The 23628-nt window shown below is 40.0% G+C and overlaps 1 protein-coding gene across 1 annotated transcript in view; it reads left to right on the top strand.

Annotated features, from left to right (window-relative positions):
- Positions 1 to 23277, top strand: part of KIAA1328 (KIAA1328 ortholog) — a gene marked incomplete at its 5' end in the record, with an annotated part of 154704 nt that extends 131427 nt beyond the window's left edge. Inside the window, 2 exons of the mRNA XM_015565556.1 lie at positions 278 to 380; positions 22987 to 23277. Coding sequence (XP_015421042.1) covers positions 278 to 380; positions 22987 to 23197 — 314 coding nt within the window. The remainder of the gene's footprint in view (positions 1 to 277; positions 381 to 22986) is intronic.
- Positions 23278 to 23628: the final 351 nt, after the last annotated feature.

Raw genomic sequence — 23628 nt, 5'->3', positions numbered from 1 at the left:
AGGAATATGAGAGGAATCAGGTTTTTTAAAAAGCTCTAGTTAGTCTGTTACTGCACAAATGTACTTTTTTAAAACAAGATATTGCAGATCTCTGATGCTCACAAAATCAAACAACCCACTGAGTTTTCCATCTGTCATTGTTTCATCTCACGGGGGTATGGGGGATGCTTAATTTCAAAGCTTAGGAATTCCTATAATCTCTAATATATTACTCAGAATGGGCTTTTCCATTTCTTTTTATTGACTTCCCAAATTGTTTCCTTTATCGTTGATGCAGGGACAATGACAGGAGTTAGAAAAGATGCGTCCACATCTCCTATAACAACCGAAAGCCAAAAGGACCTTTTAAGCACATCGTCATTCCAACACGAATCCTCCCGGTAAGCGTTGGGTGTTCTTTGATTTAATATTCTCCAGAGAAGAGCATTTTTTAAATTTTGTTTTTATTGACGTATAATATCATATTAATTTCAGGTATCCATCATAGCAATTTGATATATACATTATGAAATGATCCCAACAATAAATCTAGTTACCATCTGTCATCATACAAAGTTATTATAATGTTATTGACTGTATTCCATACACTGTACATTATATCCTTATAACTTATTTCTATTTTAACTGGAAGTTTGTAGCTCTTAGTCCCCTTCACCTATTTCAGCTGTCACCCCAACCCCTCCCCTTTCTGTACCCACCAGTTTGTTTCCTGTATCTATGAGTTTGTTCTCTTTTGTTTGTTTGTTTGCTTTGCTTTTTAAATTCCACATATAAGGGAAATCATACAGTATTTATCTCTGTCTTCTGTCTGACTTATTTCACTTAGCATAATACCCTTTAGGTCCATCCATGTTGTTGCAAATGGCAACGTTTTGTTCTTTTTATGGCTGAGCTATATTCTGTTACGTATATACCACATCGTGTGTATGTGTGTTTCACAAGATAGTTTATGATAATTTATTCAAGCACTCTTACCTCCAGCATCTGGACAGAATTCATGCACTGGGGTTTCAAAAATCAAAATATAACCCAAGCAATAACAAGGTTTCTTACTTTCATACCACATCTTCTTTATCCACTCATCTATCAGTGGATACCTACATTGCTTCCATATCTTGGCTGTTGTAAATAATTCTGCATTGAACATAGGGGTGCACATATCTCTTCAAATCAGTGGGGGGTTTTTTCCTTCAGATAAATACACAGAAGTGGAATTGCTATATCATATGGTAATTTTATGTTTAATTTTTTTAAGAACCTCCATACTGTCTTCCATAATGACTGTACCAATTTACATTCCCACAAACAGTGAACAAGGGTTCCCTTTTCTCCAAATTCTCACCAACACTTGTTTGTTGATATTGTCTTTTTGATAATAGCCATTCTGATAGGTGTGAGATGATACCTCATTGTAGTTTTGATTTGCATTTTCCTGATTAGTGATGTCGAGCATCTTTTCGTGTGTCTGTTTACCATCTGTATATCTTTTTTTGGAAAAAAAAATATCTCTGCCCATTTTTTAATCAGAATCTGTAGTGTGTGTGTGTGTGTGTGTGTGTGTGTGTGTGTGTGTGTGTTGCATTAAGTTGTATAAGTTCTTTATATATTTTGGACACTAACCCTTTATTGGATGTATGATTTGCAAATATCTTCTCCCATTCAATAGGTTGCCTTTTGTTTTGTTGATGGTTCCCTTCATTCTGCAAAAGCTTTTTAGTTTGATGTAGTCTCATTTATTTATTTTTGCTTTGTTTCCCTTGCCTGAGGAGATTAGTTTAAAAAAATATTTCTAAGACTAATGTCAAAGACTTTACTGCCTATGTTTTCTTCTAGGAGTTTTATGGTTTTCAGGTCTTTAATCCATTGTAAATTTATTTTTGTATATGGTATAAGATAGTGTTCCAGTTTCATTCTTTCCCATATAGCTGTCCAGCTTTTCATTACCATTTATTAAAAAGACTGTCTTTTTCCCATTGTATATTCTTCCTTTGTCATAAATTAATTGACCATATACGTGTGGTTTATTTTTCAGTGGTGTATTCTATTTCATTGATCTGTCTGTTTTTATGCCAGTACCATACTGGTTTGATTTCTGTAGCTTTGCAGTATGCTTTGAAATCAGGGATCATGATGAGTCTAGCTTTGTTCTTTCTGAAGATTGTTTTGGCTTTTGGGGTCGTTTGTGGTTCCATACAAATTTTAGGATTCTCTTTTCTAGTTCTGTTAAAAATGCTATTGGTATTTTGATAGGGATTGCAGATTGCTTTAGGTAATATGGACATCTTAACAATATTAATTTTCCAATCCGTGAGTTTGATCTATCTTCCTATTTATTTGTGTTGTTTCAATTTCTTTCATCAGTGTCTTATAGTTTTCAGAGTACAGGTCTTTTACCTCCTTGTTTAAATTTATTCCTAGGAACTTTTATTCAATTGTAAATAAGATTGTTTTCTTAAGTTCTCTTTCTGGTAGCATGCTATTAGTGTGTAGAAATGCAACTGATTTCTGTGTGTTAATTTTTTATATCCTGCAGCTTTACTGATTTCATTTATTATAACATATTTTTGGTGGAATCTTTAAGGTTTCCTATTTATAGTATCATGTCATCTGCAAATAGTGGCAGTTTTTACTTGTTCCTTTACATTTGGGATGCCTTTTATTTCCATAGAGCATTTTTGAGGTTTATTTAATAAAGAGTGGAAAAATCTTGATAGTATTAATGGCTGATACTCAGAAGAGAGGCCTTTTTTGGCATCTAGATTTGGCCAGTTGAGCTCATGGAGCACTTTTCTGTAAACGTGCCTTTCCCTAGTTGATAATGGTAATTGGTGAGGATTTCCATGGAAACACAACTAATCCTCCTTCATAAAAAAAAAAAAAAATCTGCTTAACAGCAAAGTCCTTCCCAATTTATCACAGAATAGCTATACACTGGACTGTAAATTTAACTAACTGAATTATTGATATTGAAAAATATAGTGGATTTTGTACTACAATTAAAGGACTGTCAACATTTACTTATAACAGAGAAATTTGAATGAAGAGCTAATAATTTGACCAGTTTTGTTTGGAATCAGGAAAATAAATATGTCATTAAGATTTCTCACATCTAATAAGCGAACTCTCATTTATATGCTTATGGCTGAATATATAAATATCAAAACCAAAAGGGCTTGGTTTACTTTTCCTTGGGAATATGATTGTTTGAGCATTTAAATACCTAGTAACTTATGAGATGAATACAAATTTTAAGACAATTTTAATTTTAAAGAACTTTTGGGAAATGACACAGAGGATGACAATAATGTCTGTCATCTATTAAGCATGTGTATTCCCAGCCCCTTGTGTGCATCATCTGACTTAATTAATCTTCATCGCAGTCTTATGAAGTGGTACTATGTCACCCTCACTTTAAAAATTAGGAAACTAAGGCTCAGAGAGACTGAGTGACTTGCCTAAGGTCACATAGACAATAAGAGGTGAGCCAGCGTTACAGGCTCCAAAGGCCATCATCTTAAATATTACAATAGTTGACAAAGACAACCTCCCTATTTCGGAGGTCACCCACAACCAAAAGAAAATTTAATTAGTTTACCACATTCTTTGTTTATTACTCCTTTTTTCCTTCTTAATGCTGATGTTGTTATTTTGCCAAAGACTTACAGTGAGTTGTGGTTCCGCAATATTGATGGGGTTCCCGCCTTAGCGACTTAACTTTGTGGCTGAACGCCTGTGCTCAGAGGATCTGTCCTTGCTCATCTTGAGGGAGTCCTCTGGAGGAATTACAGGTAAAGAGGAGGGAGAGCCCTGGTTTTCAGTCTTGGTGAATTCCCCTGTTGTTGGAGATTAAAATGGAACCTTTAACACTACTTTAATCTGTATTTGATTCTTGCATTTCGGTTTAGCGAGAAGCATGAAAAAGTAAAAGCAAGTGCTTCCCAGGAAGAGTTTTATAGAACATCCTCAGCACACATTTTCTGAATGGACCGTATCAACTTTGTAGAGTTTTACAAGGCCAGTTAAAATTGCTGTGAAGACGCACATTTATGGACCTTAAGAAAAAGGATTCTGTATCTGCTGGTTCTTAATACTGCAGACCAGCTAAATATAGATCCTCAGAAGCTTCTTAAATAATGAGCATTTAGCTAAAGCTAAAGAAACAATGTGTAGCCCACCAGGTTTTGTCCTTAGACATGCACAATGGCATGTTATAGGTCTATTCTACAAAGTGCAGAGTTGAAAAAGATTCAGTGCTATGAAATCAGTTACCAGGAAGGCACAGTGGTTGCTTTCCAGACTTCAGAATCGGGATTATTTGAATTATTTTTATTTCAAAGTGTAGAAAAGGCATCTTTTTATAAACTACTTTTCAGTTACAGGGAATTCAATGCAAAAGAAAAACCTATTGTTCTTTGTCGCAACAAATCTTTGAAGGTAATACTAAGGTAAACAAGAGTAAAAGGCCTTTCCCTGTCCACCCCAAAATCCCAAGAATTTGCAAGTCTTGCAACAGAATATGGGTGTGGGATGTATGCTACTGGGAGACAAGTTTTCCTTTGTTCTCTGCAAAGTGCTAACACCTAGAAACCCCCTATCATTCCATATGCAGGTGATAAAATGAGGCGTGGCAAAGTCATCTTTCTCATTCACAGTGTAGGCTGTTAATTGTTCTCTCTGCTGCCTGTCAATATAATGTGAAATTTTCATTCCCCATTCAAGATGGAAAAAGTTGTGGCTGAAAATGTTAACATTTGCATTTTTATTTGTTGATTTATTTAAAGGACAGCCTCTCCTACAGCAATCCATCACTTGGTGACACCCCAAATATGAATAATGTATTGTAGACTTGCAGTTACCATGTGTAATAAGAGCTAGAGACAGTAAAGGAATGTTAACTATGCTGCAAATGTAATATTTATTGACTCATAAAGTTTATTGCTTTTGAGGTTCAATAATACTGACCATAGGACATTAATATCACTTAGCCTGATTTTAGCTGGGCACCTTTGTATGTAGAAATATTCATCTATCTCATGCTAACAAAGTAAATATGTAATTGATAACACAGGCAGAGAGAGCTTTATAGTTTTCTGTGCTGGGAGCTAGAATGCATCTGTTTCACTTCTGGCCTCCAGCACCCATGCACCCCCACCCCCCACCCCCGAGCTGCCCAGGAGAGTAAACACATGGTCATCTTGGCACAAGGGGGTGGTGCCACTGAACTAAACGGTGCCATGCATTTCTGCTCAGCTGAACCAAGCAACACTCACAAGTCACTCCTCCTGGAGAGAGCGCTAGGGAGGGCTTCTCTCCCTGTCATTCTGAACAAGGAGGGTAGGTGCTCCTTCACTTAAAAAGTTCAGCCCTTTTCCTGTCATGATACTGAGTCAGTTTACTGCTTCTACTTGATCCTGTACTCCAGAGTGAAGCCAGACCCGGGCAGGTTACCAATGAATTTGTTATGAGCACAAATGGTACTGATAACCCATTTGTGCCTTCCAGAATTAGGTATGTCCATTGCCAGCAATAAAGATCATGCAAGAAATATCTGGCCCCCAGAGCAAAAGAAGTAATGTTAATTAGCAACCATCAGCTGTAATTGTCATCCCCATTAAGATGCAGAATTATGTATTTCTTCGTTATAAATAGCCTTTCTAATTGTGCTTGATGTATGCCAATTTAATCAAAAAGTATACTTGCAACAGCAGATATTTGCATTAATGTAGCTTTGGATCTTCAAATCTTTTCTTTCAAATTTGACTGGGAAAAAGAGTCTGTTGCAGCTGTATATCCTTTGTATATTGATGTTTTTTCCACTCAGATATATAGATCTGATATATGTTATATTAAAGATGAAGATCTTTAATATGTTCTGGGATTGTTCAATGAAACAGACTTGGTGGAGTTTCTTTCTCTTAGTCATGTGACAACACAGTGATGATTATTCCAAACTGATCAACAGAAGAACCTACCTGGTGTACAGGGATAGGATGACATTCTCAGTTTCTGAAGAAAAAGGTTACTAAGACCTCATCCCTCTGTTCTTCCCTGGCTCATAAGAGTTAATGCTGGTATTCTTGACCTCTTTGTGGGTTTTTTTTTCCATGAGATTGAAGAGAGAAAAGCAGATCTCACCAAATCTGCCTGATTAGTGGGTTTTTGGAACTGAAGCTGGAGTTAGCCTATTTCTATTTCACTTCTCTACTTACATGGGATATCTTTCCATTTATTTGTGTCATCTTCAGTTCTTTTCATCAATGTTTTATAGTTTCCAGTATACAAATCTTTCGTGTCATTGGGTAAATTTATTCCCTAGTATGTTACTTTTTTCATGGGCTCATAAATGGGATTTCCCCCCTTGGTTTCCTTTTCAGATAGATCACTTTTGATGTAAAGAGACACTACTGATTTTTGTATGTTGATTTTGTGTCTAGCAAATTTAGTGAATTTGTTTATTAGTTCTACCAGCTTTTTTTTGTTTTTGTTTTTGTTTTGCAGTGTCTTTAGGGTTTTCTGCATATAGTGTCATGTCATTTACAGAAATAATTTTATTTCTTCCTTAACTATTTGAATGTATTTTATTTCTTTTTCTTGCCTTGTTCTTGCTGCACTTCCTATACTTTGTTGCACAGAAATATTGAGAGCAGGCATCTTTGCCTCATACCGCGCCTTAGAGAAAAAGCTTTCAGTTTTTCATCATGGATTGTGATTAGCTGCGGGCTTTTTATAAATGGTCATTATTGTTTCGAGGAAATTTTTCTCTTTATATATTTTGTTGAGAGTTTTTATCATGAATGGATGCTGCCCTTTGTTAAAGGAGACATACAAATTGCCAACAGGTATATGAAAAGATTCTCAACATCACAAATCATCAAGGAAATGCAAATCCAAACCACAGTGAGACATTATCTCACACCTGTTAGGATGGCTGTTATAAAAAAGATAAAAATAACAATTATTGGGAAGGATATGGAGAAAAGACAACTCTTATATACTTAGTGGGACTGTAAACTGGTATAGCTTTTAAAAAAACTTTATTATTGAAAGTATTACATAAGTCCCCTTTTCCCCCATTGACCTCCTATAGCCCACCCCTGCCTCCTCACCCCAGGCCTTCACCACTCTATTGTCTGTGTCCATGGGTTGTGCATATGTATATGCACAACAAATTTTTTAGTTGTTCTCTTCCCACCTACCCACCCTCTCCCGCCCTCCCTCTGAGGTTCATCTAGTATAGCTTTTATGGAAAACAGCATGGAGTTTCCTCAAAGAATTAAAAATAGGACTACATAATATCCAGCATTCCCCTTCTGGGTATATACCCAAAGAAAATGAAGTCAGTACTGCTGGAGGTATTTGCAGAGAAGGGAAAATCGTGTAAATAATTCTAACAATGATCTGTTTTATCTCGAGCAACAAAATTCTGGATTGACAGCTAGCAGAGGATTCAAGAAACATATTTCTTACTATGCTGGTAATAAATATATAATGCCGGAAATTATAATTACCTGTTCACCATCCTTGGCATATACCTTAGAGTTGACAGAATGTTTTTCATATTCATTGTCTTGTTTAAATTGCATCACAAGCCTGTGAGGTATGTGGTAGTACTCTCCCACCTTATAATGAGACAATGAGAACAGAAAAGCTGAGTGGCTGCTCAAAGCCATACAATGAGGAAGCAGGAAAGAGGGCTTAAACTTTGCTCATCCAATCCCAAATCTCAGAATTGTTTTATTCTTTCCTACTGCCTGAGACTTGGATTTGGTTCTGAGGTGTAAACACTAAGCTGATCAGATTCTGCTTTAGAGGAGGAAGCAAACTGACTTTGATAGTTGGAATTTGTTTTATAACTTGATAAGAGGAAACTTAGCCTACAGAGAACAGGGCGTTGTGGTTTCACTACACACAACAGCTAAATTGCAATGCCTTCTCGCACTTGTGCCCAGAATCCTAACAGTGACTTTTAAAAAAAAAATCGAACTCTATCTCATCTACACATTTACACAAATATTTTGAGGACTCAGGCAGGTTCCCTCATGTGCCCAGCAGAGAAAATGATAATGTGTTACTCTCCCAAAGGTGGAGAGATGGAAGCTAAATGAACTCTCAAACCTCCAACTGGAGCCCATGGCACTCCCTGGGTTTATGTCACAGCTTTCACCAGCAGCCCTCACTGCTCTATGAAAGGGTGTATCTGAGTGGTGGCTGGGAATGACGACTGACTACTCTTCCATGACTGCCGTGTCACACATGTGCAGATATATCCATTCAAAATATGTGTTCATACAAATTACATATCATTGCAATGTGATGACTATTAAATCTGTCTCATAATAGTATTAAATAGAATTTCTTCTTAGATTTTTCAAATAACTTCCTAAAACTTGGCCCTGAACTATCATTAAAACAAAACCTAGAAGATGGCGGCATAGGTAAACACCTGAAATTGCTGCCTCACACACCCACTTCAAAAATACAACTAAAAGACAAAACGGACATCATCCAGAACCACAGGAAGGTTGGCTGAGTGGAAATCCTACAACTAGAAGGAAAGAGAGAAGCACACTGAGACTCAGAGGAGGTGAGGAAGTAAAGTACAGAGGTACGGAGGCTCACACAGAAAGGGCTGGCAACTGAGGACGCAGTTGTCTTTTTCAATCGGGAGGGAGACACAAGCTCCCCACAGCCCTGACTCCAGTTCCGGGCAAGTCTCTGGGGAACCAGACTCATACGGGGAGAAACTGGACTCTCTGGCAGCAGGCAGAACTCAAGGGCGGCTTTCTCTCAGAGGTGTTTGCAGCGATTACCGCAGGCCATTGAGACCCAGGACCTCTTAAGGCAGGCCTGAGGATCAGCCATAGCTGTTTGCTCCACCCTGTTGATTCCCTGAGACCCCGCCCCACCCAAGCTGTGCACAGAGGCTTTTGCATATGAATGACCTGGCCCTTTGCAATCTAAAATTACCTAACAAATTGCAGCTGGGTCAGAGAGACCCAGATCATCCAAAAGAAGGCCCAAGGCCCCACAGCAGATTGCATTGCTTCACAGCTGGGCCTCATCTGGGCACCTCCAAATCCAAAATACAGAAGAGGAATCTGCAGATCTCTCCATACCTCCTATTAGGCAGCCTGAGGCAGAGGCTAAATTAGTACCTCCTTAGAGATCCAAGTGCCAGTGTACCCAGTGGTCAGAGGGGGACCATCCAGATTACACCTCCTCAGATCCATAAGGGACACACTCAGGGGGCAGACTCAGTGAGCACCAAAGCCCCACTGAAGCAAGTGTTGCCCCATAAGGGTGGCTCCAGCACAGAAGTTCTCCCACCGTAGACACAGCTGAATCTCACAGCCAATTGGCCTGGAGGTCAATTCCTCCCAGTGCTACCAACTACTATCAAGGCTTAACTACAACAAGACTGTGCACACAGCCCACAAAGGGATGCACCAAGAGTGTCCACCTCAGGTAATTGGGGAGGCTGAGCCACTGGGCCCTATAGGACACCTAGCACACAAAGCCACTCTACCAACACAGGAAAGCAGCCAAAATTCGGAGACAAAGAAACAGGTCACAAATGACAGAAATGGGGGAAAGCAAACTACTGGATATAGAGTTCAAAACCACGGTTTTAAGGTTTTTCAAGAATTTTCTAGAAACTGCCGATAAATTTAGTGAGACCCTCAAGAAGTCTAGTGAGACCCTTGAGATTATGAAAAAGGACCTACTAGAAATTAAGCAAACACTGACTGAAATAAAGAATATTATACAGAGATCCAACAGCAGACTAGAGGATCTCAAGAATCAAGTCAAAGATTTGAAGTACGAAGAAGCAAAAAACACCCAACCAGAAAAACAAAAAAGAAAAAAGAATCCAAAAATATGAAGATACTGTAAGGAGCCTCTGGAACAACTTCAAGCATACCAACATCCGAATTATGGGGGTGCCAGAAGAAGAGAGAGAGCAAAATATTGAAAACCTATTCAGAGAAATAATGATAGAAAACTTCCCCTACCTGGTGAAAGAACTAGACTTACAACTCCAGGAAGTGAAGAGAACCCCAAACAAAAAGAATCCAAAGAGGACCACATCAAGACACATCATAATTAAAATGCCAAGAACAAAAGACAAAGAGAGAATCTTAAAAGCAGCAAGAGAAAAACATCTAGTTACCTACAAGGGAACACCCATATGATTGTCAGCTGATTTCTCAACAGAAACTATGCAGGCCAGTAGGGAGTGGCAAGAAATATTCAAAGTGATGAATAGCAAGAACCTACAACCAAGATTAGTCTACTCAGCAAAGCTATCATTCAGAATTGAAGGTCAGGTAAAGAGCTTCACAGATAAGAAAAAGCTAAAGGAGTTCATCACCACCAAACCAGTATTATATGAAATGCTGAAAGGTATTCTTTAAGAAGAGGAAGAAGAAGAAAAAGGTAAAGATAAAAATTATGAACAAAAAATACATATCTATCAACAAGTGAATCTAAAAATCAAGTGAATAAATAATCTGATGAGCAGAATAAACTGGTGAATATAATATAATCAGGGGCATAGAAAGGGAGTGGACTGACAATTCTCAGTGGGAAAGGGGAGTGGGGGTGTGGGAAGAGACTGGACAAAAATTGTACACCTATGAATGAGGACAGTGGGGGGAGTGAAGGAGGGGGGCGGTGGGAACCGTGTGGAGGGGAGCTATGGGGGAGAAAAAAGAGGAACAACTGTAAAAATCTGAAAAATAAAGATTAAAATAAAACCCTAATGAAATGCTACACATAAAATGATGACAATAAAAAGGAATCATCTGAAAACTTCAGAAAAGAATGTGTTGAATATGTTTAAAAAAATATTAAGTTATAAATATGCCTCTCTGCCTTCCATCTTTAATCAGGGGGATGAAAAGCCCAGCCATTCCAAAGTGTCTGGTTGAAGTTGGGTTAATGATTTGAAATTCCCTGCCGGTGGTACATTACCACCAAGAGCAGTTGAACGTTCTTACATGTTTGATGAAAAGATGTTGCTTTTAATTAAGCCATGATGTTGGACTGTTCTTATAATTCCCACTGTTAAAAGCCATTAATATAATCATCCATTTCTCTTGCACACTCTATTTATAGAGTGTGTTAGTTAGGAAAACAGAAACAAATGGGAAATAGAAATAATAAAGACATAGCATAATTCCAAGAAATGAATTCAGCCTAAGGACATTTGTCACGACATTCTTACCAGAGGAAGAGCACACAGAACGGGAAAATGTACAGCACCTTATATTTACTAGTCACTTAGTCTAGTCCGGAGCTTTAGGAAATCTAAGTTGTAGGTAAAAGGATTACAGAGCTATTTATTGTTCACTCTTTTCTGTGTTTTCCAAATGTTCTACAATAACAATGTGTTACCTACATAATTTTTAAAACAGTATTTTAAAAGAAAACAAAGGCCCTAGCCAGTTTTGCTCAGTGGGTAGAGCATCGGCCTGCAGACTGCTCCTTCCCAGCTGGGACCCTCATCTGGGCGCATGCAGGGGGCAACCAATTCATGTGTTTCTATCACATTGCAATTTCTCTGCCTTTCCCTCTCCCACTCTCTCTAAAAATCAATGCAAAAATATCCTCGGGTGAGGATTAAAAAAAAAAAAGAAGAAGAAAGAAAGAAAACAAAGGACTCCCACTTGTAGGATCAAACCCATTTCAAAAGTTTATAACCCATAGTCCAAGTTGGGAAAGGCAGAGAAATAGCAATGTGATAGAAACACATGGATTGGTTGCCCCCTGCATGCGCCCAGATGAGGGTCCCAGCTGGGAAGGAGCAGTCTGCAGGCCGATGCTCTACCCACTGAGCAAAACTGGCTAGGGCCTTTGTTTTCTTTTAAAAGAAAACCCTCAGCTTACCCTTGGAGCATATGACATAAATACGTTATTTCTTTGTTGAGCCAGCAATAGGGGAGGATTATGTCTCCTCGGTGTGTCTTCTCCGGCACTGAACTCTGAAAGCTGCTGTGATTGCGGCACCGCTCAGTAGTGCCGGTTCCTGCTATCCTTCAGTTTTAGGTCATGGACTGGTGTTTTAGAGGGTTCATCGGTCCAAGGGCATTACGCTCCCTTAACTTCAGTGTAAAGAAGCACTTTTGAGTGTCACTTTCTGTTCTAGGCACTTAATGCTTTTATAAAAACCCTTTTATATGTTACCTAGTGTAACCCTCACAGTCATGAGAAAATAAAGCTGAAAGAGGCCCTTACAGAACAGTTCGGAGCCAGGTGTAATAATTATAACACCTAGGTTTATAGGCCAAGGTTTGAATGCCTGCTCTGTGGTTTTGAACAAATCATTTATCTATAAAATGGGGATAATAATATCTCCCTCATAGGCTTGTCGTGATCATTAGGCCACTTAGTTTATGTAAAGCACTGAGCACAGAGCTGGTGTAAGGCTAAATTGTAGTGGTCATTGTTGAACTTCCTGACAATCAGTAAGGTGTTCCACCGTATCACAGAGCTTCCTCTGAACGCTGCTCTGGCCTGTGGCTAGTTGTGTTTTGGTTTTCTCAAGGTGAAACCCTTGCAGTGCAGACAAGCAGCGTGGCTTAGAGGAGAGGGCATTAGACTTAAAGTCCAAACACCTGGATTCGTCGGCACCTGCCTCTGCCATTCACTAGCAGCAAAACCTTAACGAAGTCCCTTGACCACATGGAACCTCATGTTTTCCATCCTTCCGTCCTATGTCTAAACCTTACTTACCCTTTGTTCAGAAATAAAATTAAAACAAGAACGCGCACATCAATCTCAAGATTGCACACTTACACATTTTCAAAAATGAATATTTTCAAAAATAATGAAATAATTGGTTTCACAGCAGCATGGTTGAAATTTCTCTTCCAGATCTTTGGGTTTTCATGCTGGCCAGTGGTTAGAAACCTTAAGTAGATATGCAAACTTGGCAGCGTGTCATTCACACAAGGCACAGAGCGATTCTGTGGGGACCTCTGGCTTTCCGCTTGGCAGAGGACCAGGTGCAACTTACATTTCCTGGATTATGCTCCACAAGCCTGTGTTTATTGAGGGTCTTCCATTTTTTTTAATGTTTAAATGAAATTAAACATTAGCTCTTGCTTTATGGAGGACACCAGGAGAAAGAAAAAAGATAGCATCCTGGAAGTCCAAATTGAGGTTATTGGCCACAGAGAAAAAATGAGTGCATGTTAGGGTAGGCTACATGCCTTGCCTCAGGGAAAATGGTCAGGATTGTGCCTTATAGTACCAAGAATGTCACTGAGTACATCAAGGACTTGATCAGTAAGAAGACTTATAATGGAGAAGACCAAGAATAAAGGCAGTAAGTGCTCATTGACTAATCTTCCACTCAGCTGGACACTTTTGTATACTGTTTCTATATTTGAATATGTGTGTACACATATAAACACTTCTAATATATTTAACATTTTCATATTTTCCCATAAGCTATTTGCTTTTCATATTAATGAGATATGCCCCTCAAAAAAAGATATTATAGTCATTTTTTTCTTTCAGTTGTCCTTTATGAGTTCAACCACAAAAATGAAGAGACATATATGATAGTTCTTTAAAAACAGTAAAACAAAATACATGAACATTTTTATTTTCATTAGCCTTAAGACTTCCGGATCCAAATTCTCACCAAAACATCTTTGCTATGACTTCTTAGAGAATATGAATGAGCCACTTGGTACAAATTCTAATGTTCCCCACAAAAGAATGATTCCAAGTTGGTCTTAGAGCTCAAGAGTAATTGACAACACATCACCTGTTTACTGATCACGCTTTCATCAATTTCCTTTCTGCCATGGTTTCATTCTGAGTATGACTGTCACTGAGGCTGAAGGCTCATCATCGTGTTGCCTGGCACTCATCCCTGAACGCTGAACGCTTGCTTGGAAGGGAAGCCTCTTGGCAGGCGGGGGAGAGTGGTTACTGTTATACGGGAGCAGCTGCTGCTTCCTTTGGGGGAGCTGGGAGATTCTGGGGTGGGTGGGATTTGTATTAAGATAGGGACCCCGCTTCAGGCTTCCCTATCACAGGACACGGGCTACTTGGAAACCAGAGCCATTGTTAGAGCCAGAACAAAGGGCCCCAACCCAACACTAAAAGCCGTGCTACAGTCGTGTTTCTTAGCATATCTGAAGAATTCTTCCTTTCAACTTTTTGATTAATGTTCACATTAATAATAAAAATATATAGGAAAGATAAGATGAAAAGTATGCTTAGCCATTGGGATTATTTTTTGAACGTCATGCATTAAATAAAAGGATGCTGGGAGTCGCACCTTGGGGACATTCTTCTTTATGGGGCTCTGAGTCACCCTGCTGAGGCACTTGTAAGAGCCAGAGCTGGGCACCGTGCCAGTCCATGCTGAGGGAAGGGATGCAAAGCTATATCTTATCAAGGGCTGTCTCTTCCCTGTGCCCTGGAAGAAGTCTGCCTGGCAAAAGCCACCGCAGTCACGGATTTGGCACTGGATATAACTTGATGAAGGCTGCAAGGATCTCACCTTGGGACCCCCGCCCTACCACGGGAAGAATGGCCTCTTTACCACAAATGGCATTCTGTGTGCACTTCCATCAGGATGCTGCTGGATGCTCTCTGTTAATGAAGCAGGGCCTTCCCACATGGGTTGGAAGCACGCACTGTGCCTACTAGCTCAGGGGCATCCATGTCTGCTGGCCTCATGGTCTCTACCCATGACTGAGAAATGGGCTGCTCCTAGAATCAGCTTCTCTGTGGACCAGCTGACACAGCCCACCCCCAGCTCCCGTCTGCTGCGCTTTGGTTGGGAAGAAGTGGACTGGGGTGGAAGCAGTGGATTCTGGTGAAAGCTGAGAGGTGGGTCATAAGTGTAACACAAACCATGCTTTACAAAGAGCCAGCCAACGCATGCAGAACTGACATGGACTGGCCCTGGAACACAGAGCCCGGCCCCTGGGCAGCGGGAGCATTGGGAGTGGGCGGTTCTGCGCTGCTCACAGACGCCCCCAGCTCGCTCTGCAGCTCCCGCTGCTCCTCCACACAGGACTGCCCCTTAAGGAAGCTTCTGCTTCGCCACAGCTTGCCCCAATTCTTCTGTCTCCTCCCTCGGATATAAATATTTTTGTGAGCTGCACTATGTTTCTACTGGTGTACAAACTGTAGGTCACATGGCATTGACTTTTATTCAAACCAGAAGGTGTCACGCTGGGCTTGTAGCATTGCTTCACTGGAGTCTTTTGTGTCGATGGGAAAATTTTAATTTCACGCCCTGCAGACTTCATAGTCTTCTGTGCTCTCTCTGCTCCTGTTGTTGCATAAAGGGTAAATCCCGGTGTCACACTCATTTTAGATTGAAGAAAGTAAAGTTTATCCATTTATGATCTCCAAACAGAGACAGGAAAAAAAACTGTTATTAAGGGGAGAAAAAACTAACTCTTTTCAGTTAATTTGGATTTCCATATGGGTGAGGATGGCTTCAAGATTCTGCAGAGGGGAAAACTTCTGTTCCCATTGGGTGCTGGTACTATTTCATTAGTGCAGGTTATCATTCATTTTCTGATTGAAACACAGGTATTTTCAAGTGTTTGGGTATCTAAAAAAAAACCAGACTGGGGCTAAGATCTTTTTTAACCAGTCATTGTTGGCTAAAAAAAAAAAAGTACATTTCTCTTTCACACAACTGTTTATTTGAAAGAAAGGAGAACATGTTGTAGTAGAAAAAGCTGTGAGTAAGTTAAGTCTGGAATAGGTTAGTAGCAAAGTTGGTGGGAACAAATCAGCATTTATTATTGACATTGGGTATCTGATTAAAGTGAAATTTTAAATGAAATGAAAAGCTTACGTATGGAAGTTTTTCATATCAGAGGTTTAAGATCAAAGATATCACAGAATTAGAATTATAACTTAATACCATAAACTACTTAACATTAACTTCTAAGAAATATACTCATGTACTTTACAAAAATTATGAAATACTGTGTGGCCTATAATGAACTATTTCAAATTTACTTTCTTGTGACTACCTTCAGCCTATGGTCCCAAAGTCAGGTTTAAACTGCTGAGTAAGATTAGTTAGCGATGACACAATAAAGGTGAATTTTTGAAAAGATTAATTAGCTATGAAATGGGCATCTAGCTTCCACCCCCTCATGATACCAACCACCATCCTTCTTAGAGGCCCCTGTAGAAGGGTGAGGGAGGACCCTTTCAAGAATCTATTTTCTAATGAGTTTTTACTAATACCACTGTTTGTACTAGTAACCACTTAAGCACTTGTGCTTACTTGGGACAATCACAATGGTAATATATATGTTTTAAAGTAACATATAAATCACTTACAATCATACCACCTACTGTATATATCACTGTTAATATTTTAATACTAGAGGCCTGGTGCATGAAATTCGTACACTCGTGGGGGTCCCTCAACCCGGCCTGTGCCCTCTCACAGTCCAGGAGCCCTCGGGGAATATTGCAGAGGTGGGAGAGGCTACCACCACCACTGCTGCGCTCACCAACCGTGAGCCTGGCCTCTGGATGAGTGGCGCTCCCCCTGTGGGAGCACACTGACCACCAGGGGGCGGCTCCTGTGTTGAGCATCTGCCCCCTAGTGATCAGTGTGTGTCATAGTGACCGGTCCTCCCATGTTCGGTTAATTTGCATATTAGTCTTTTATTATATAGCACAGCCAGTGCACGTCATAGCAGCTCCTGCATTGAGCATCTGCCCCCTGATGATCCGTGTGCTACCAGTCGGACAGACGGACACTTAGCCTTTTATATATATAGATTTAGTAGATTTCTCTTTTGCTTCTTATACACTTCTCTTTCTTTAGACTGTTTTTTTTCTAAATTATAAACTACCTGGAATTTTTTCTAAATTATAAACTACCTGGAAAAAGCATACACTCTTCTTTGTATTAACCATTTCATAAATAAATTAAAAAGAGGCAGGTAGGGGAGGTTAGGGGAAGGCCAAGGGGAGGAAAAAAAAGGAGACATATATAATACTCTTTGTAATACTTTAAGCAGTAAAACAATTTTTTAAAAGAAAGAGGCTGGTAGGAATTAGTGGTGCTAAATAAAATTGCCTAAATTGGTCTGTTAGCAAGGTTGATTGTTGGGATGAAAATGTCCATGTTTCTCTCATAAGTTACCTTAGGAATGCAACAGTGTGACTGTGTTACTGGTGAAACTTCTCACCTTTTTTTTTTCTTTATTGCATCTGTGTACAAATGTAATCTGCGGCATAAGTCACTGCTATAAAATGTCTCGTTTTCTAAACATGACTCCTACATCTCTTTGAGATGAGATAAATGTGTGTTAAAGTTAAATCTCGCAATTAGAATGAATTTCTTTGTGGAGGAAACGTGATTACGCAGCTCTTCCTGGTTAAGGATGCAGCAGGCAGAGGCGCTGACCAAGGATGTGCTCAGACCTGCTGCTTCCAGTCCACTCTGTCCTTTCCCAGAGACGAGGCGGCTTTGGCACCCAGACTGCATCTGGAAGCTGAACTAAGAGTGTTTCTCTTGTTCTGAGTCTCTCTTCAGACACCAAAATAACATTGGATTTTCACCTTCGTATAACCCATTTATTTATTTTTACCTATTCCATTTATCATAGGTTTTGACCCAAACAAGGAATGTCAGGTTCAATTTCTCTGCTGGCCCAGGGCCAGCTCTGATGAGCCAGAATATCCCAGTCTTCCCATTAGTCTTCCTCAGACTTGGTCTTTCTTACTGACACCTCTTGTATTTCAATATCAAATTCATGGGACTTTTCCTTGTCATCCAGTTTTCTAAATTCTTCCAAACTGGGATAGATGGTTGATCTGTCTGGGCCATTTTACTGCCAGGGCACTGGGGAAACCCACGGGGCCTGGCAGGCTTGGTAATGCTGTGTTAAAACTGGTGTTTCCTCATCAGTTCCTGCTTTTCCCACTCCGTGTGTTTACAACCACTGAAATGTTTCCACTCTGTTTGGCTACACTAGTTTTCTCCTCATTGACTCCCCTTCCTTTCTCCCTTTCTACAGAATCGTTCTAATTCTCCCAGCACTAAAGGAAGTTGGGATGGTAAATCGGGTACAGTTTCCTGCACTGTTTCTGTCCCCCCGCACCCTCCCCCAGTAGCAGAGTCACAGGGGAGGGACATTGGATGCACTCTCATATCTTTCATCATGGAGCCAATCCGGCAGGCTGGCGTTTACGGCCTCTTAATTGCTTCACCTCAGTGTCCCATCTTGCGTTTAATAGGGAAGTTGGATACCCACCGTGTGCTGTTGCCCTTAACCTTCCCTAAACGGCTGGATGTTCTCCCATCTCCAATGTTCACTTTAGGTGTGTGTCATAGACAATGGCCAGTGGGCTCATATATTAACTCAAACATGCTTTTCCATGAAGCTGCATCAAGAGTTAGGGAAACAGTCTCAGAGCTCACCATCCTGCACTTACCGACAAAGTAGGCAAGCCCTCTAACCATACACCCACCCAGCTCTATGCTTCATGATTTTGCCCTCTGCCAGCCTGTATCACCGTCTTTGTGGCAAGAGGATGGAAAGATATAATTGTTATCTTAAATTGGAAGAATTTCCTCCCAACGAACTCCTGTTTTCTCCCAGCTTCTCCTGTGTCTCTGAGAGTGAGCAGGACACCTTACTTCACAGTCACTGTCCCTGTGTCAGCACTAAACACCTAGCTTTACTGAAGCCTGAAGCTAACCACCTGTGGCACAGTGTGTGTGTGTGTGTGTGTGTGTGTGTGTGTGTGTGTGTGTAGAGGATAAGGTTGTTTCTTTTCTGTTGGGTTGTTCTTTCTAATAGGTTCATATAAAGGTTATAAAGTCCATCTATCCATATTGTCTTTCTCTGTGAAAGTACAAACAGTCATAAAACAGAACACTACCGTTCAGTTTTGTAATCTTAAATTTCAAACAATGCACTGATGAATTATTTATGTTATAGAATGTGTTTTCAATAATGTGTAGCATAAAACGGATGAGTGCTTATCCATGCGTGCCCTGAACTTTCTAAAGTGCATGCTAACGAGCAGGGTCACCCAGCGTCACTGTGGCCTGGTAACGTGCAAGGCGAGCGCTCCTCCCCTTGCTCCCGGCTTCTGCATCACGTTCGCCAGCAGTCAGCTCGCTGCTTCGACTGTGGAGCCTCGCAGTAACACTCTTTGACTCCAAGCTGCCTCGTGGTGCTTTTCTCTCAGCATAACCGACACTGGGCTCTATAAATTTTATTTGTCGTTCTGGCTTCCAGCCATACTAACTTAGGCTTTAATTCATAATTAGTAGGAAGTCACAATTCCATAGAAAAGAGAACATTTTATATTAAATGGCCATTATCTAACATCATGATTTCACAAAATGATTAAGATGCTAGAAAATAAGTAAGCTACCTTAAGGTTTCCAATACTTAAAGTGCAGGCATAGCGAAGAGGGGTGATAATTTTGTTTTAATCTATGTATATAGTTCCTGCTACAATGACAAAAAGAAAAATTATTTTTTTAAATGTTATTTTTATAGTTGTACAAATGATCAGATTTGCCCAAATTTGCTTTCTATATCAAAATCTCTGAGATCATATACATTGCTTGCATATCTTGTGACAATCTTTAACACAAATTTCCAAACGACAATAGTAAAAAGCCAAGAGTAGATAGCTCATGAACCTTGAATGGTGGGTCTTGTTGAAGAAGATGGGGTAACTTTTGGAAGTCAGTTTCTGTTCATGATAATATCTTTGTGTGAAGACTTAACTCAGGACTGAGAGCCAGGAGAAAAAATGATGCAGGTCCACAGTCTCTCATCCAAAACTCTTGGAACCAAATGTTTTTCAGAATTCACAGGGTGTGTGTTTTTTATATAATTTCATAGATGTGTTCTTTTTTAAAATATATTTTTATTGATTTCAGAAAGGAAGGGAGAGGGGGAGAGAGATGGAAACATCAATGGTGAGAAAGAATCATTGATCGGCTGCCTCCTGTGTCCCCCCCCCACCCCCCCACTGTTTACTGATCCTGAAACCCAGGCATGTGCCCTGACTGGGAACCAGACTGTGACCTGGTTCATAGGTTGATGCTCAACCACTGAGCCACAGCAGCCGGGCAGGTCCACTTTTTAAAGCCCCAACACAATAGATGATACTGACTTCGTAAATCTGGAGGTTGGGACCACAAAATTGGTATAGAGCAGGGGTGGGCAAACTTTTTGACTCGAGGGCCTCAATGGGTTCTTAAACTGGACTGGAAGGCCGGAACAAAAGCATGGATGGAGTGTTTGTGTGAACTAATATAAATTCAAAGTAAACATCATTACATAAAAGGGTACGGTCTTTTTTTTTTTTTTATTTTTATTCTTTTCAAACGGGCCGCATCCGGCCCACGGGCCGTAGTTTACCCACGGCTGGTATAGAGATAGGAGTCAAAATTTTGAGCCAACAGTTTCAGTTTAACTGTCTCTATAGAATTGATAGCATTAGGAAGGCAGAAGAGAACTCACAGCAGCTCTAACTTCTCCAGTCCCCACACCAGAACGACGCCTGAGCTTCACACCTGCTCATAGACTGTGGGCACTGGTTGGCATGGACGTCAGGAAAAAACTACTGATCACCCGGGGTCACTGATAGACACCTGTATTCAATGTCTCTGAAAGGAAGTTAGATACTAGATCTTTGTGAACCTGGCTGGTTTATGGCAGGATAAAAGCAAACCTAATTTGAGCTACTTTATCTGAGATTTCCTAAAACCTTCACTGTGTCTTCTGTTTTTTGCTTATTGAACAAATTATGTCGACATTATCTGTGTGAATGTGGTAGAAAGGAAGTTCAAGAAAGGCATTCTGTAAAGGAAATGTTTTCAAGCAAATTGTCCTTAAATCAACACCAATTGCCAAATACTGACTTTCCACCCCCCCCTTAAGATAATGGAACAGGAATGCTAAATACAGAATTTAGCGAGGGGAAGATAATAAAAGCTATGGGGATTCTTTTAAATGAGAGCAATGGCACATCCATAAAATAGAGCCCTGCTGCAGCTCCCAGGAATTAGGTAGATCCATATGCACGATGGTGGAACAATCTCTGAAACATTCCAGTGAGGGGGATAGCAGAGCATGGATCAGTACATAAGCACAGCTCAGTTTAAGTTTGTAAATACGTGTGTATATTTGTGTAATTACATGCATGCATTTAATTATACAAAAAAAGATTCGGAAGCACATATACTAAACTGTTTACAGTGCTCTCTGGGAAGGCTAATGGAGTTTGCATTTGGTTGGAGGATAGGGTGTTGAGAGGACTTGCATTTTTCTTTGTATAATTCTATGTATTTCAGTTTTTATAATGAAGACATTCTTATATTATTTGAACAATTTAAAATTTTTAAGAAAATAATGACAAGGTAGTTTCATTCATTATTTATCGAGTACTTGACATTAAGGATATAGTGGTTTCTGCTCTTATATTGCTTCCAGTGTAACAAGGGAGGAAGATATAAACAAATCTATATAAATAAATAATTATTAATTGTGAGAAGTGCTATAAAGTAAGGCAAATTATTATGAGAAGAAAAATAATTGGGGCAATCTAATTTACATACTGGGGTTAAAGAAGTCCTCTCTGAAATAGTGATATTTCAATTGACATCTAGTAGGATGAAGAATAGTTATCCAAGCCCCAAAAACAAGGGAAGTAAAAGGAAAAATAAATGAGTGAGACTATATCAAACTAAAAAGCTTCTACTCAGCAAAAGAAACCATCAACAAAACAAAGAGGCAGCCAAGCTAATAGGAGAAGATACTTGCAAACAATACATCCAATAAGGGGCTAATATCCAAAATATAAATATAAATATATAAAGAACTCATTCAACTCAACAACAACAACAACAAAACAATCAAATTTAAAAATGGGTAGAGACCTGAATAGCCACTTTTCCAGGGAAGACATACAGATGGCCAATAGATATATTAGTATTCATAAAGATATGTGTACCCCTATATTCATTATAGCATTATTTATAACTAGAGGCCCAGTGCACAAATTTGAGCATGGGTGGGGTCCAGCCGGCCAACCCCAATGGGGGCCCATTGGGCCAGGCTGGTTGGGGGAGGGGCCACGGGCAGTTGGCCAGCCAGCCTCACCCCCAATCGGGGTGTTGGGGGCTGATCGGGGGCTCCCCTGGGCCGGCCCAATCGGGGCCCAGATAAGGCTGGTTGGCTGCCACAGTGTGCATCATAGCCACTGGTCATTCCAGTCATTCTGGTCATTATGCCGTTCTGGTCTCTGGGCTTTTATATATAGAGATAGCCAATATATTATAAACAGCCCAAGTGCCCTTCAACAGATGATTGGCTAAAGAAGGTGTGGTACATATATACAATGGAATACCCCTTGGCCATAAAAAAAAAGACAAAAATATTGCCATTTGCAACATGGATGGATCTTGAGATCATTATGCTAAGTGAAATAAGTCAGAAGGAAAAGGACAAGAACCATATGGTTTCACTCATGTGGGATATAAAACAAAAAGCAACACATGAACAAAACAAAAAACACACAAATAAACTCTTAGATACAGACAACAAGAATGATGGTTACCAAAGGGGAAAGGGATGGGGAAGGAATGAAGAGGGTGAAGGGGGCCAAATATTTGGTAATGGAAGGCGACCAGACTTCCAGTGGTGAGCACAAAATGTATGTAGATGTTATATTATAAAGTTGTACATCTGAAATTTATATAATGTTAACCAATGTTATCCCAATAAATGTAATAAAAATTTTTAAAAAAACTGTTAGAAGTGAGCAGAAGAGAAGAGCTTATGGGTGGACAGAGGGTGCCTTCTGGTGTGACCTTCCCTAAGCGCCCCTGAGAGGCCCTCTTACACCGGATGTCCCGTTCTGGCCCTGGGCAGCCATCTCTGTGGGCTCCTTGGGTTCTCTGTTCCCCTGGTCTGATCATTCTCTGTCTGGCTGTGTGTGTTGCAGGTATGAGACATCTCTGTTGGATTTAGTTCAATCTTTGAGCCCAAAGTCTTCTGCTAAACCTCAGCCCCATCCCTGCAGAGAAGCCGGGGCCTGGAATCACAGCACTTGCCGACTCAGTTCTCTAAAATCAACCCGGAAGAAGATGGGGGCAGGCAGGACCCCCGATGACTTACTGGAGAATCAAATTCTGGAAGACATCTTTTTCATTTGACACCGAAGCAGTTGATACAAAATTTCCATAAGCATTTTGTAGGTTTCTTAATATACCGATCTAGGATTTTAAATTTTTAATTGCAAGTAATTGTGTCTCTTCTTTCACAGGGCCCTTTCTCACCAGCATTCTGTTATATATTGAATATAGAAATCATCCTAATAACCCCAGGGTGTTTTGATCAGACCCATCTGTAGCTAACACATTAAGGGGGTGGGATGGTGGGCAGTATCTTTTCTATGCCAAGCAGAGATGAGAAAATTCAACATGGTGGAGACCATTGCATATGCAGCCTTGCTTCAAGAGTCTTTCCGTCTCAATATTTGCTGGAAAAGGTTGGCTCACTTTTGTACACAAGGAAAACCTATCTACTGAAATATTCTTCCGATTTAAAAGTAGCCCCTTGTAACGTAAGCAATTTCAGGCGGACA

This window comes from Myotis davidii, unplaced genomic scaffold (assembly GCF_000327345.1).
Source record: "Myotis davidii unplaced genomic scaffold, ASM32734v1 scaffold259, whole genome shotgun sequence".
Classification (NCBI taxonomy): Eukaryota; Metazoa; Chordata; class Mammalia; order Chiroptera; family Vespertilionidae; genus Myotis; species Myotis davidii.
This window is presented reverse-complemented; position numbering and strand designations above follow the sequence as displayed.